Below are 14,230 nucleotides of genomic sequence, written 5' to 3'. Positions count from 1 at the left end.
GCATGTCAAGTCGAATGTTCTCAAGAAATAACCACCAATGCCGTTGGATCTACAGCCCTCGAGGATTTGCATTGCCCCGATCAATTATAGCATCCACCAACACGAGACATCAAAGAACCCAATCTTCCAAGGACCTCGCCAACTATATAGCAGTAAACTTATAATAATAATTAATTAATTATCCCGGTACAGTCCCGGAGTGTCCAGATCAGACCGGGTAAACCGTAAACAGGGCTTACTCATCCCCAGCCAGCCAGCCAGTTCAGCCTCGGTTCTCCGCAACAGCCGACCCCAGCTTCGACCCGATCAACCCTGCTACCTGCAGTATAAGAGGGGCGTTCGCTGCACATCCACCCTGTTGAACTCCCAATCCCCCTCCTTCCAGTCCGGCGCCTATAATTATATATTCACCCGGTGCACCATGGCCTCAACCGCCCGCCAACGCCTCCAGGCTATCAGCCAGCAGCTAGTCGAGGGCATACCCGACGCAGGCACCTTCGAGGACATCCCCAAGATCCGCCAGGTCGCAGGCGACTCAGTCGGACCGTACGTCCAATCCCACCAACCAATCGCTAACTGAAAAAAAAAAACACGTAAAATGAAGATCAAGTTAACCTAACCATCCACGAAATAACAGCCGAGTAAAAGACAAAGTCGCCATTATAACCGGAACAAACTCCCCACTCGGAATCGGGCGCGCAACAGCACACCAATACGCCCACAACGGCGCCAAAGCCGTCTACCTATGCGACTACGTCTCGCAGCACCTCGAGACACACGCGCGGGAGCTCAAATTGCTATACCCAGGCGTCGACATCCACACGCGCGCCTTCGACGCCGCAAACGAAGCGGAGCTGACCGCCGTGATTGAGCACGCGGTCTCCACATACGGCCGGCTGGACATATTCTTCGCGAATGCGGGGGTTTCAGGCTCGAATAGGCCGTTCTATGATGTCAAGGGTGAAGAGTTCGGAGAGACGCTGAGGATTAACACCGTGGGTGTGTTTTTGGGCGCGAAGCATGCTAGTAAAGCCATGTTGAAGACGAGTAAGGATAAGCCGTATCCCGGTGGGAGTATAATATGTACTGCGTCGGTGGCTGGGTTGCGATCGAATGCGGGTGCGACGGATTACAGCGCCAGTAAGGCGGCTGTTGTATCGATTGCGCAGACTGTGGCGTACCAGTTGGCTGGGACGGGGATCAGGATTAATGCGCTTTGCCCTGGGGTTGTGGAGACGGGGATGACGGCTCCGATGTATGAGGCGGCGAGGGCGAGGGGGACGGAGAAGAAGATTGGGCAGTTGAATCCGTTGCGTCGCGGGGCTGTGGCGGATGAGATTGCGAGGGTTGCACTGTTCCTTGGAAGTGATGAGAGCAGTTATGTGAACGGACAGGCATGGGCAGTTTGTGGTGGGTTGAGTGCTGGACATCCCTTTGTGCCTGGGAAGATAGCATGATTGTCATTTACGACTCTTATATAACGTTCTACGTTATGATATGGACAAATTTGAATCAAGCTTGAAGTTTTGAAAACAATATCAATTAACTATAAACCTCCGCAAGTTCTGGTGGGCGGGATAAGACTGCGCTTCTCGAGCACAGCCAGGCCAACTTTCAAAGCAGCTCCATCGCGAAGAAAATCGACAAAGGGAATTTGGGGGTTGACGGATAGGAAATATCGAGGGAGGGGCTCGCCCAGCATGTGGAGGCCGTGGGCTAATCTATTCAAGACGAAGCAAAAGACGCTCTAGAACAAAATGTCCTAGTATAGAAGATATAAAAAAATCGCCCAACAACGTGTGCGAAGCGTGGGGGGAATCAAGCGAGGCCGTCAGCCTGACAGCCTTCAATAAAGCGAAAATAAGAATAAGTTCCAAGGATAAGTTCCTCCAAAATGAAAGCAAAAAAGCGTCCAAAAAAAATAAAAACCGTCGACATAGACGTTGTGACGGTAGAAATATCCAAAAAGAGGCGCAAACAAGACTGGAAACCAAAAATAGTGACAAGATTGGTCACAACTCGCTCTAGATCTGACAATATTGTATGCGGAGCAGATGTCGTGTCGAAGTCGTCGAAATCAATCGTTTCTTCATCGATTGATGGAAGATATTTACGCGAGCATGCGAGGGGTGGATCGCATGAGGTCCTCACTGGCTTGCTTGGAAAGTGTGCCAGTCTCGGTTTGGCCATCCATGCCATCCGTCTCATGGGCATGCTCGTCATCATCCTCGACGATCCGGGTTGGGATCTCACCCGGTCCATACTGCTGGCTAGACCTCTCTGGGAAAGTTGAACTGCTGATCATCGACATCGATGTGCTTGACCGGTTGTGGATCAAGTCAGGAGTGGGGGGAACGCTTGTTCGCCCATCGGGGTGAAGGGTGCTGCTCTCGCTGTCACCCATTTCGCTACCCTCTCGGGGAGTCGACAGACCCCGCGCAGCTTCAAGGTGGTTCTCGTCATGGTTGGATTTTCCAGTCACAGAATCGCCATCCTCCGCATCTTGGGCAAGTTGCAAGCCCTCGACGGCAGCGGCACACTGCTCACTGATGCTGCGGATAATGTCGGAGATGGCATCTGTCTTGTCTCGCAGGTAGCGATCCGCGACATCAGTCACGCTGAGGCGCGCAATATTGCGTTGTCCTTTATCAATGTTCAGCAAATGTTGTTCCATGTCTGGATTTACGTTCGACACACCATTTGAGGAATCAATCTCGGCCTTAGATTCCTTTGTCTTTGGTTCCTTGCGGCCCTTCACGGACTCTGCGCGCTTTCCAGTCTCCTCCTCCTCAGCAGCTTCCTGCTCAGCTAGTTCACTGAGGTCGGCTGAGCTGCCGATTGAGCGGACAAGGTGTTCCATATGGTGAGACTTGCCATTAATCAAGCTACGCAAGTGCAGGACAACCCGCTGGGCATCATCACGCTGGCGCGCAAGAGAGGTGGTGGTGTGCTGCAAGGCAGCAAGTTCCTTCTGGTTGCGCTTGCGCTCGCGCTCCAACTCTTCTGCGATCTCCTGCTGGAGAACCAAGGCTTCAAGAGCATCGTCACGCTGCTTCTCAGTGCCAGAAAGGCGCAGAGTAAGACGAGCGACATCGTCCTTCTGTTGATCAATAAGGCCAGAAAGGCGGCGGTTCTCGCGCTTGTGGTTCTCGATCTTAGCCTTGAGTTCGCTGGTTTCCTTGGTGAGCTGCTCAGCGAAGGCCTGGAACTTAAGGAACTGTTGTTTCCAAGTCTCCAACTCCTCAACCAAGAAGTTGTTGCGCTTGGTGACCTTGCCAATCTCCGTATCCATGCGGCCCTTGAGGTTGATAAAGTCTTGCCATGCCTCCATGGCATCACGCGAGTACTGGTTACGTTCACGCACAATCTCATTGAGGTGACGCATCGAGACCTTGGTCATAAGAGGCTTCTTCACTGAGCCGCCGAAAATGGCTTTCATGCCGGTGTTGCGTCCCTAAGAAAAGTCAGTATACCATGATTCAATTAGCTCCGGTGGGTTACTCACCAATTTCTCGCAAACGTGGTCCATGACTCCCATCACGGAGTCCTGGTTCCACCACGTGGGTTCTTCAATGCTCTCGACCTCACCCCGCATGACAATGATCTGTCCAGCCGGGATGAGCTTGCCGCCGGCGTATGCGGAGCGGAGATGATTCGGGACACCAGTTGGAGAAACATCGCCGTTCAACGACTGCGTCAAGCGGTTGATGAACTTTGTGCGCTGGCTGGGGTTCAAGACGTTTGGTGGGCTGGAGGTAAGCACGAAGTTGCGGTCCAAGTCTACCACGAGAGCATCGGATGGGGCGTTAAACAGTGTCCGGCACTCCGCCGTCACACCAAGAATGTAGGGTCCGGGTTCTTGGACGAGATCCTTGATATGACGGGCATGAACCATTGGCACGTAGAGACCACTCCACTCGTAAATGCGCACACAGTAACGGATAGTTTCCGCGGCAATAGTGAGCATCGCCGGGTAGTGGCTGACGAAAATGATGCGGCGGGTGGGAGAAACAGCGGCCTCAATGACACCAACGATGTTAGGGATTGACAGGCATGTGAACAACGGCCACATGGAAAAGTTCTGGAAGCCCGTGGGAGACGATGGGAATTGGTAGCAAAGAGCATAATCCTTCATGTCGATCCGAACAAGGTCATTCAGGCGGGGCGCGGGGAAGCTGAGAATGCGGGAGACTTCTTCAGCGTGGAAGAGATTGGTAGCCTTGTTCCAGTGGATCCACATTCCACGAAGATAGTCGCCGAGTAAATCGTACAATGGATACCGGGAGAGGAAGCTCAGGCAGTATGGAATCCAGTAAGTCTCTTCGGGGTTGTCGTAAAAGTCAGACTCGGTCTTCTTGCGCAGTTCGCGGATTGTTTCGGCGCGCTTTTCATCGGCGCGGGACCAGACGCGCAGGGCAATTCCGTAAAGAGTGTGAGAAGAATCCTGCTGTAATACGAAAGCATGGTGAACGCAGTGTGGTTGGTTTTTGCCGGTGCAAATCTCGACATCGTGAGGAAAGCAGGCCTATCACTTGTTAGTTTCACATTTCCCAATATATTTGTTTTTTTTTCCGCAGAGATACTCACCCTCATTGCTGAATGCAGAGACTTTGCGATTTCATTGTCCTGCTCCAGGCGGGGACTGCTTCCCAAAATCTCTGGCAACCAAAACTGACCCACTGCACCCTTCATATGTCCAATCTTCCCCTGAGAAGGCGCAGGTGCCTTCACCCATTGCGAGGGTTCCCGGCCCACACCGCATACCATATACGCATGGGTAAGCGTTTTCGGCGTTCGTTGTGCTGGTTTTAGGTTGGCCTGAGAAGGGATCGGTTGTGTAATACGGGAGTGTAGCGAGGAGGTGCGACTGGGAACGACCAGCGAATTTTCCCCTTGGTCGCGGGTCGATGGCCGTTCGCGAGTGGGCGGACGGGCGTAGAAGGAGTGGTCTCTCAGAGACGGACCCATATTGGCGATTGAATATGGGAAATGTGTAGTAAAAAGATTGTTGTACAAAGGGCCCCGGCTTTCGCAAGTAGCCGGACTTTTTTCTTCAGATATCGCTTCTAGAAACGATATCTAGACACGAGGGACAGCGCTGCTGAGGGGTCGAAGGGAGTGGGTGGCAAGCAGAAAGGAAGGACGAAAGGCGAAAGGGGAGCAGCCAAAGAGAATGACGGGCAGATTAAGGCTGTCGGGGACGGCTACTACAGGAGATGAACAGGTGCGAAGAGCATCTCCGAGACCAGCAAGCACGTCAAAAAAGAAAGAGCAGTATCGAACAGCGAGACGAAGCAAGGCGTGGTACCTCTCTTGGCTGCCGTCGAGAAATGGATGACCGGGTTTCCAGGAAGGCGAGAGGAAGAGGTAAGGAAGAAGAGAGAGGGAGTAGAGGTATGGAAGAGGCAGCGTGGAAGAGGGGGCGGAGAGCACGGAACCGGGACTGGCTGGGCCAGGCACAGAAGAACAAGAACAGGAACAGGACAGGAACAGGGGGAGAGGAGCACACGGCAGGCACGGAGTCAATCTTGTCCCCGAACAGCCTAGCCCAGCAGCCGGCGGCTCCAGAGCACAGGCTAAGGGGCTCGGATATTAATCTGGGCAAATTTTAATCAATGTGGTTCTGGAAAAAGTAATCGTCTTATTGCATTAGCACAGGAGCAGTCTAGGCTGCGGAGTCGTCTGTTTGTCCCTGCGCCGAAGAGCCACTGTCAGTGTCACGGGATATTCTCCTGAGCAGTCAGAGGTTGAGTATTCCAATATGGAGATCTAATTGTCTGACTATGAATAGAATTACGTCCGGTAACTGAGTACACCGCAGTCAAGGAGTGTCGAGGGGAAAATCCTCGAGGCAGTTCCAGGAAGCTTCCACGCGAGAGATCGCCACGAGTCCACGTCCGAGCAAGACCGCCAGGAGGAGGAGGAAGCTGAGCGAGTGGACAAAGTGACAAATTTTCCACCCTAGAAGGTTTAGCCTGGTGCTTGGAGCTTATCAGGGGTTGGGCAATCTGAAACCGAGCTCAAGGAGGAGGCAATGTGAATGGCTCAGGGGATGATCATTATTTACCATTTAGCAGTCGGCCATCCACAGCCCGGCAGTAGTGGCTCTGAGTCTGTGATACTGGGAACTCTTTGCTGCAGCACAGCAGCTTGCGAGGCACAGAGCGACTCAGTGGCTGACAACTCAGCAGCGCCGACCCGATCACACTGCACAGATTCGATGGATCGAGAGATCTAAGCTTATCGATTCATTCGATTCAGGTTGCACGCTCTGGGAACCTTCTGCTCCAGGATGGCTTCCCGTCCCGAGGCAGCCTGCTGAATCCTGTCTCGCTGTCGGCACTCTGCACTCTGCAGCCACCGGAGAATAATTGTAATTTCATCCTTGATCACAACGACGACCGCGTTTGCAGTGGAGCAAAGCTGGACTCCTTGCGCGCTCTCTGTTGACTGTTGTCCACGCTCGCCACGTCTAAATCGCACTTTAATTGTTTGGTTCAGATCCGTCCGACCGTACCACTAAAAAGTCGCTGCTGCACTATTGATTCTCTGTCCCTCGCCGAATTTTCGAGAGCTCTGTTCTAAACTTAATCAATATAATGTCAGAGACAACCGCAACACAATCCTGTTGTGCAACTGTGCGGTGGTGACATTTGGCCAGATTGAACCCCAGGCTGCTCGAGTCGCGGTGGTACATGAGGTTCAACCACCCATGCAGCCTGTCAACCTCAGAGTCATAAAATCACTCTCTGGCCTGCGCGATTTACAATGCAGCTACAACTTGCATATCAATTTCTCAAATCCTGCGACTGCGACACATCTCTTCCGGAATCTCAAATCACCAATCACTCAGTCCACGATTCCACGGCCTGTGCGCAAGCTCGTTTTCTCCGCCGATCGGACCTCTCTCCAACTCGGCGGTTTCATGTCTGCAAACTGCGGGTCCAAGACGCCTTCAATCTTGACTTGGAGACTGCTTTGTCCTGGAGTTGTCTCCGGCCGAGTGGCTGGAAATGTCAACCACAGTGCTCCGTAGTGGTGTTGTATTGACAGAACTTATGGAAAGTGCCTCCTCGCGTCAGGATAAACCGAGAGGACTCTTGTCAATGAGGTATCTGACATTAAGTGAACGAGCGCGGCCCAGTTAACCCCGGATATGCACGCACAGCCCTCCAAGCCTCCAAGCCCCCAAGAAGCCTCCGCCAAGGACCCTGTAGATGTCGAGAAGCTCCCCCCGTGTATATTCAAAGCATTGCATCCAACCTCCTTGAACACCGTTCAATCAATTCAAGATCTACCAAGGAGGACACGGTGCTCCTGCCACTGGAGATTCTCTGTCAGTCAAGCCACGGCCATTTGGTGGCCCGATATCAAACAGAGGCCGGCCAGCGTCAAGCGATCATCCATGACTCCTGCCTCTGCCCGTTAGTTTGAATGGAGCTTCCCCCAACCGGGCCGGGCATCTGAGTGCAGACCACTGCAGACTGCAGAGTAATCCAACAGAATTCGAAGCCATCTCCCCATTCGCTAACATCCATCACAACTACCCACTCGTGAGCCGTGATCTCTCCTCACTCCTCAATTGTAGCAAACGCTGGCCATGCAGCCGCCAAACAGACGCGCCGCCAGCCACCCAAATCTCGTAGTCTGGCCCATGACGCGCATCTTCGCCGTTTGGCTTCTGTGCTTGTCCGGGCGAATGGGCTTGCGGCAGGAGTACACACATATAACGTATTGAACCCAGCGAAAGGAGTAAGCCCCGCTGAGGAGACAGCAAAATACTGGGTTTGAGCACGTACTGCCGGCTTATTTCGTTTTCAATTTTCATCCAAGGGGGTGGGGATCGCCTTTACTGGACGGTATGAAACGCGTCTGTACCAGGTTGGTTTGGTCTCGGTGGGTGTGCTGACATTAGAAGTTTAGAACCGCAGTCTAAGCCCCAATGAATTTGAGGGAAATTTCTGGGATATTGTTCGATCTTAGAATTTATACGTAGGATGCCGTTCATGGCCTTTGGTATGGTTGATTAATGTATGATTACTGGATGGAGTGGTGTTTCTGTATATTTTGCTGCTTTACCTGCTATAGTGCTTTTTATATATATACACAACGACCCACACACTCTACCACCCACCAACTTCAGCATCAACGAATTCTCGCATTATACTCCCATTACCGCGTATCTACAGCATCAACTCATTCAGGAACATATGCCCCTCCGAGCATTCACGGCAACACCACCATACGGTGTACAGCCCTAGGCATACACACAGACCAGGACCGGGCATCAAACAGCAGACCAGAAACCCAACCAATCCAGCACCGCAAACCCAATCTCAAAAAGCCGTTTTTGTTTCACCTGGATCTCTGATCGCGACCTGTCACCTCAAGCCTACCGTAGGCGTAAACCTAATACATTGTACGGAGTAGTACAATGGATCACCGCCCACTGATCATCCCTTGATAGGTCACATTAGCATGTGTACCAGTAACTTATTGCAAGGACGAGGGATCACCCTAGGGCCTAGGTAGACCCAGGTTCCACAACTCAGTCTGCTCAACGGCTTAGGTTCGTCGCGACTCGCGATTTGCGACTTGAAAATCAACGCCTCCACGGTTGACGAGTGATGACCCGCTATCTGATTGATGTAGGTTCCGACAGATCATATTTGGCACTTACTTACGGAGTACGTCCTTGCCTGTGGGGGACGGTGCATGCAAAGATGACGACTGAGGTGCGAGGAGATGTTGGAACTTGGGACGGAAAGCTGACGAAGCAAACCTCGAGCAATCATCAATGCCACGCGCATGCAAGACCGAGACCGGGATTATGAGTCGTGTGCAGGACTTCAGAGTTGACTAAACTTGACTTGGCTGGGTTGTCTCGTTTTGTTTGTGATGAGTCGTAATGAATAAGGTTCAAAACTTCCCTCTGGAGGAAGTATCCTTTCAACCCGACTTGGAGGCGGATTGCTGGTGACGCCGGCGGGGGCTGGGTATCCCTGTTCCTACGTGAGTGCGGAGTGTAGAGATGGCGTCGATGCCGATGATAATGGCAGTACGGCGATTTCATTCACCAGGGGTATCGTTCCTCTCAAGGCTTTGTTATACGGTGAAGGCCTTTGAAGCCGCATAGTTGTTTTTCTACTTACGCGCCTTGAAGGGAACAGCGTCTCGCAAGCGAGTCGCTGAAAGCGTACGATAGTAAACAAGACCAGCAAGGATTAGGTAGTATAACCATTAAATATTCTTCTCATCATATTGTACATCATCATTCTTAGCTCATTGGAAAATGTAAACCATCCCCGCCCGGTCTACGCTGATAACCATGCCGTACGGCACGCGCAGCACCGCGATATCCTGAATGAAATCTAGATGGCTCTTCAAGAGCTGCTGCTGCTGGAGGCTTATCACCGTGCTCCGCGGTAACCGCCCGCTTCCGCTCTTTCTACTACCCCCCTTTGCGCCGCTGCCGTTGCCGTTGGTAGCAGGGTTGGGCAGGTGTTCGGTGGTTAGGAGAAGCGACGCAACGGGTTGGGATAGTTCGTAGCGGGGCGTCCCCGTCATCCCTCCATCTGAGACGGGGTCGAGTCCGCTGACAATGCTAGATTGTTCGGGGCGAGCCAGATCCCAGAATCGGATCTTGCGATCACAGCCGCCTGAGATGATAAAGCCGCATCGGGTGCTGTTGTCCTTTCCGTCGTCCGGCGAGTCAAATCCAGCGGCAAAAGTGCAGATTCCCGATGGAGCATTCGTGGGTGACGGGCCGGATGGGTATTCCGTGGTTCCGGGTACTTCGGTTGCAAAACGGCTGAGCATACCTTCTGGGCGGTCTCCTTCAACATGCCATGCTTCGTAGTCTTTCTGACTAAGTTGGGCCTGCCTGGGTTTCTGATTCTCTGATGTGTCTTTGGAATGCGTGTTGTTGAGCCCAAGAGAATCGGCCCGATACACCTCACGACATCGGATCTTCTCGATGTCCCAAACCGTTATCTCATTTCCGTGACTGCCGCTCCCTGAGACACACACCCATCGGCCACGGCCTTTGGTCGGATGAACCTGCAATCTGTGAATAGGACCAGAGCCCGATAAACCCCAAGCCTTAAGCCGGACCTGGAACCTGAGATCCCAGAGATTGAGGATCCCATGTGTTGTACCCACGAGAAGCCAGTTGTGTTTGCGATCACAGCAGAAGGTTGTAGGCGTTCCATGATGGATCGGATTTTGCAATGTATAGACTGGTAGCATGGTTTTCATGTCCAGAGCGATGATTCGACACAAGCTCGTCGCAATAAGCAGCGTAGACTGCGCATCTACACGAAAGTGTTCAAGCCAGATGGCGTACTCGGGAGACCCATCGTTTGCCGCGGATAGCTGATATTCGCGCACGAGCTGCAGTTTTCCGTACCGCACCGTGCCGTTGGCATTGTGATAATCAACCTTGACCGCTTGGATACTACCGTCAGTAGCACCGCTGACGAATGTATGTGTATTTTCAACAAAGGTCAAAGCTTTTACCTTCGCTTCATTAGAATGGCGGTAGGTCTGACGTGACCGAGGGGTCAAGTTCTTCTCTAGGCGTGTCGTGTCCCAGACTTTGACAGTCCCATCGTCGGAACCAGTGACGAAGAATGAGTGATCCGGAGCAACAACTACTCGGTTTACCGGTGCACTGTGCTCGCCAAATAGGGCCACGAGTGTTCCTGTTGGCTTCCAGACTTTGTTCGCATCGCGATCGTTTGCTTTCGGTATTGGATGTCGACTATCCACTTCTTTAACGTAAGGGCCAAGATCAAAGAAATCTGTGGGATAATTTTCTGCAAAAACAGAGTCTAAAAGCTTGAGAATCGTAGGATCGTCTCCTCCGTAAGAGTGGTTGGCGCGATACTGCTGCACTTGCTGCTCCAGAGGCTTCCTTTCACGGGGTGCAGGAGAGGCGGCTGGTTCAATTGCATCTCGCTGGTGTGGAACGCCGATTTTGCCAAACGCATTTGCTGGGCTGGTACCTGTTTCTGCGTATGCTTTTGTGGTATTACGATTGAGCAAGCTTATGGCGCTAGACTTTTTCTGCACCCCCGCGGCCCATCCTTTCACACTGAGGCTCTCCCTTTCCGTTGATGAACTCTCTTGGCCAGGGCTTCGTCGACCTTCTGAGACCTTGGGCTCTGCATCCGAGCTAGGGGGCGACATTGGTCGAGACCCGGGTGCTGCACTCGGGGACGATGCGACAGGTGAGGAACTGGGTGACTCCTCAGCACGAAGAATGCCAATAGCATTTTGTCGTGGGGTAGCGGCGGGGCCCCCGATGTCCTGTGGTACTTTGCTTTTGGAGCGCGGATGTCGCCGCCGGGAATTTGTCGCGTTGTCAATCGTGGTTGAAGCATCAAGCAGTGCATCGGTGATTGTATGTGGCTTGTTATCTTCGGCTCGAGTTGTTGGAGGTCTCCCCAAGGAATTCCTTCGCGGCTTAACGTTTTGACTTCTATCGAAAAACACCGTCTGAGGCGTAACTCCATAATCTATCAAAGCAACAACATTATTCAAAGGAGATTTCCCATTTTCAATTTCTTTGGTTTGGCGCATCGAGACCCTCCAAATATGTTCACGGAGAGCGACCAGCTTGGGCTCGTCTTCTGTAGTCATTCCCATATTCCTCATTCGCGAGATCCAATACTCGTCTTCTTCAGTTTTGGGTTGCGAGGTTAGGGAAAAGGGTTTCTGGTTCTTCTTCGGAGCCAAAACATTAGCGCCACCTAAAGCTGAAGTTCCGTCTCGACTAATAGACTTCCAAAAAAGGCCCTTTTCGGCCTTTGAAGCCCACACAGACGCCAAATCATACACAGCCTTTGGGAGCGGAGCTTTTAGAGCATCGAGCATATCTCCTTCGGAGAAGTTCACAATAGGCACCCTCAGAAACGGGAGAACAAGCGGCGAAAGGATAGAATGTTTATCTGCGACAGATATGAATTTGGTCGAATTGACAACGAAGCTGACAGATGCTTCTCGGATCCAAGAGTTTGGATGGACTAGCAAGCGAACAGTAGCGTGAAGGAGATCCCAAGTGGTCGATCTCTGGAAAAGACCAAGTTCGGCCATGGCAGCAAGCGAGCGAATGACTCTCTCAACAACAAACTCCTCTGGGTCTGTCATCGACTGCACCATCAAAGGTAGGATGTACTGCTCCAAGCTTGTGCTCCCTACATAGGCCGCAACACCCACGACGGCCTCGAAAAATGCACACTTGAGAATCCAATCCCGATCATTCAGATATGTGTTGAGATGACTCAAGATTACCTCGTTAGTTTTTAGGTTGCCGAAGAAAGCACATAAGCTGGACACTGATCCTAGGAATGCGCGACGGACGGACGCATCGCTGTCGGTCAACAGCGCCTTGGTGTGAGCTTCAAAGTAGTCAAGAAGATCCATCCTTGCCACGTCGTATAGGTTATGGTAAGTGGCGTCCTCGGTCCATCTTGGTTCAGAACCGGCTGGCATTAACGTGGGCAGGCGTGTGTCAGATCGTAATGCTTGCATCATATCTAGGAATCTGAGTGAAGAATGTGCTAGTGATGCAATACAGGAAGCATACGCAGCACGAACGGGTGGACTGGGATGCGAGTTCGCGCTGAGAACAAACGGCTGTATCCTAGGGAAGATGTACTCTGAAAAAAGATATGCATTGACCGGAGACACGACCTGAACCATCTCTAGGAGACCCGCAAGAGCACGTATTGCGGCAGTTTTCACAGAATCCGTCCGATCGCTGAGGAGAATCATGATATAAGGAAGAATGCGGTCCAGCTTGGCTTCATCAGATACTCTCTCCGCAAATGCAAGAAGAATATCACAAGCTTTGATTCGAGCCGATGCTTTGGACGTGTTGCGGAGACTGGAGACGACGAGCGTCAAGAAAATCAACACCCCGTCATCGGTCCGCGCGCGAAGCTTCGAATTTTGGTATTCATAATGTGGCAGGTCGAGCTCAACAGGCAAGGTGTTGCCCGTAAGCCTAGAACTGATACTCGTGGAGCCGCTTTTGTTGGCCTTGGGGGTTGCACCCAGAAAGAAAGATATCTTGTCGAAGTCTAGATAGACTCTCTCTATCCTGTCATCAGCTTCACCTCGGTTTGCTGACCCTGCTTCCACTTGTGTCCTGCCAGAGGAAGGGTCGGTCATAAGGGACATGTATTGATGCAGAAAACTGTAAAAGTATTCCGGAAATGCCTTGATCTTCCAAAAGTTCAAGTACTCTTCAGCTGAATATCTGGATTCAGGATCAAGCTGAATCATGTGCAAGATTAAAGCACGTATTTCAGGATCTTCAATCTTGGCTAGTTGACTGTGCTCGGGGCTATACTCGCCTTTCCGATATTTGTAGATTTGACTTAAAGTGAAGATCGGCGACTCCAGAAATAGTTCTGCAATAACACAACCGGCACTAAATATGTCCATAGCCCAGTTCACATTTCTACTTCCCGGCTCCTCGTTTGCGACAAGGAACCTCTCTGGGGCTAAGTAGCATGTTCGACGCCCGGACGTATCGAAGTAGAAATAGAAATCGGCAGGGTTGTCCTCTGGAAGAAAAGTAGGTTTAAATGAAGAGGAAAAATCCGAGAGATACACCCAGTTCCACGCCGTGACCAAGACGTTCTCTGTCTTAATATCACCGTGGAAAACCTCAACCGCATGGCAGTCTCGGAGAGCGCAGAGGAGCTGGAAAGCAATCCATTTCTTCTCGATTTCCTCCGGAAAGGGCCGAGTGCTATGTAGGTCAGAATTATTCAAGCTTTAATGGTGGGGGTCATAATCCCGTACCTCATCCGATCATATAGTGAGCTGTGGATATACTGGCGCACTAGGTAGCCACCAATGCTTGTTTCGAGTATCCTCTGAGAGCCTAAAGCATTTGGAATATCTGATAACAGTTCACGTTCGCCTAACCCGGAGTGTTAGAGCGTGTTCTTATGACAAATAGGGACCATGAAACATACGGATGATGGCTCTGACGTAAGGCTCTAGTTTCATGCTTGGAAAAGGCTTCATGATTACCTTTACAAAGACCAAGCCATTTTTTTGCCTGGCCCGGATACTTTTCATGAACCTGCCACCGCCCATAGACCTCTCATATGCCAGGTCCGATAGCTCGGGGATATCGATCCCCGCCGAACCCGCAGAAAGGGTCGTGAGGGAGTAGCCTTGACCCATAGTGTCGCGGCGTCTTCATTACATA

At 51.7% G+C, this 14,230-nt stretch overlaps 4 protein-coding genes across 4 annotated transcripts; 2 read left to right on the top strand and 2 right to left on the bottom strand.

Annotated features, from left to right (window-relative positions):
* Nucleotides 1-421: 421 nt before the first annotated feature.
* On the top strand, nt 422-1,457 carry APUU_11512A (SDR family NAD(P)-dependent oxidoreductase; the record flags this gene model as incomplete). Its single annotated transcript, XM_041697611.1, has 2 exons — nt 422-546; nt 638-1,457. 2 exons carry the CDS (start codon nt 422-424, stop codon nt 1,455-1,457), a joined length of 945 nt encoding a protein of 314 aa, XP_041550878.1.
* A 653-nt stretch (nt 1,458-2,110) lies between these two features.
* APUU_11511S (DENN (AEX-3) domain protein) lies at nt 2,111-4,968 on the bottom strand (the record flags this gene model as incomplete). Its single annotated transcript, XM_041697610.1, has 3 exons — nt 2,111-3,454; nt 3,506-4,525; nt 4,588-4,968. The coding sequence occupies 3 exons, from the start codon at nt 4,966-4,968 to the stop codon at nt 2,111-2,113; spliced, it is 2,745 nt and encodes a 914-aa protein (XP_041550877.1).
* A 1,744-nt stretch (nt 4,969-6,712) lies between these two features.
* Nucleotides 6,713-7,036, top strand: APUU_11510A (uncharacterized protein; the record flags this gene model as incomplete). The annotated part of the gene is made up of 1 exon (XM_041697609.1): nt 6,713-7,036. The coding sequence occupies one exon, from the start codon at nt 6,713-6,715 to the stop codon at nt 7,034-7,036; it is 324 nt and encodes a 107-aa protein (XP_041550876.1).
* Nucleotides 7,037-9,282: 2,246 nt separating this feature from the next.
* Nucleotides 9,283-14,205, bottom strand: VPS15 (ubiquitin-binding serine/threonine protein kinase VPS15; the record flags this gene model as incomplete). Its single annotated transcript, XM_041697607.1, has 3 exons — nt 9,283-13,762; nt 13,816-13,936; nt 13,992-14,205. 3 exons carry the CDS (start codon nt 14,203-14,205, stop codon nt 9,283-9,285), a joined length of 4,815 nt encoding a protein of 1,604 aa, XP_041550875.1.
* Nucleotides 14,206-14,230: the final 25 nt, after the last annotated feature.

The sequence above is a fragment of the Aspergillus puulaauensis genome, chromosome 1, assembly GCF_016861865.1.
Source record: "Aspergillus puulaauensis MK2 DNA, chromosome 1, nearly complete sequence".
Classification (NCBI taxonomy): Eukaryota; Fungi; Ascomycota; class Eurotiomycetes; order Eurotiales; family Aspergillaceae; genus Aspergillus; species Aspergillus puulaauensis.
Note: the sequence above shows the minus strand (reverse complement) of the source record. Positions and strands in the feature narration are given on the sequence as shown.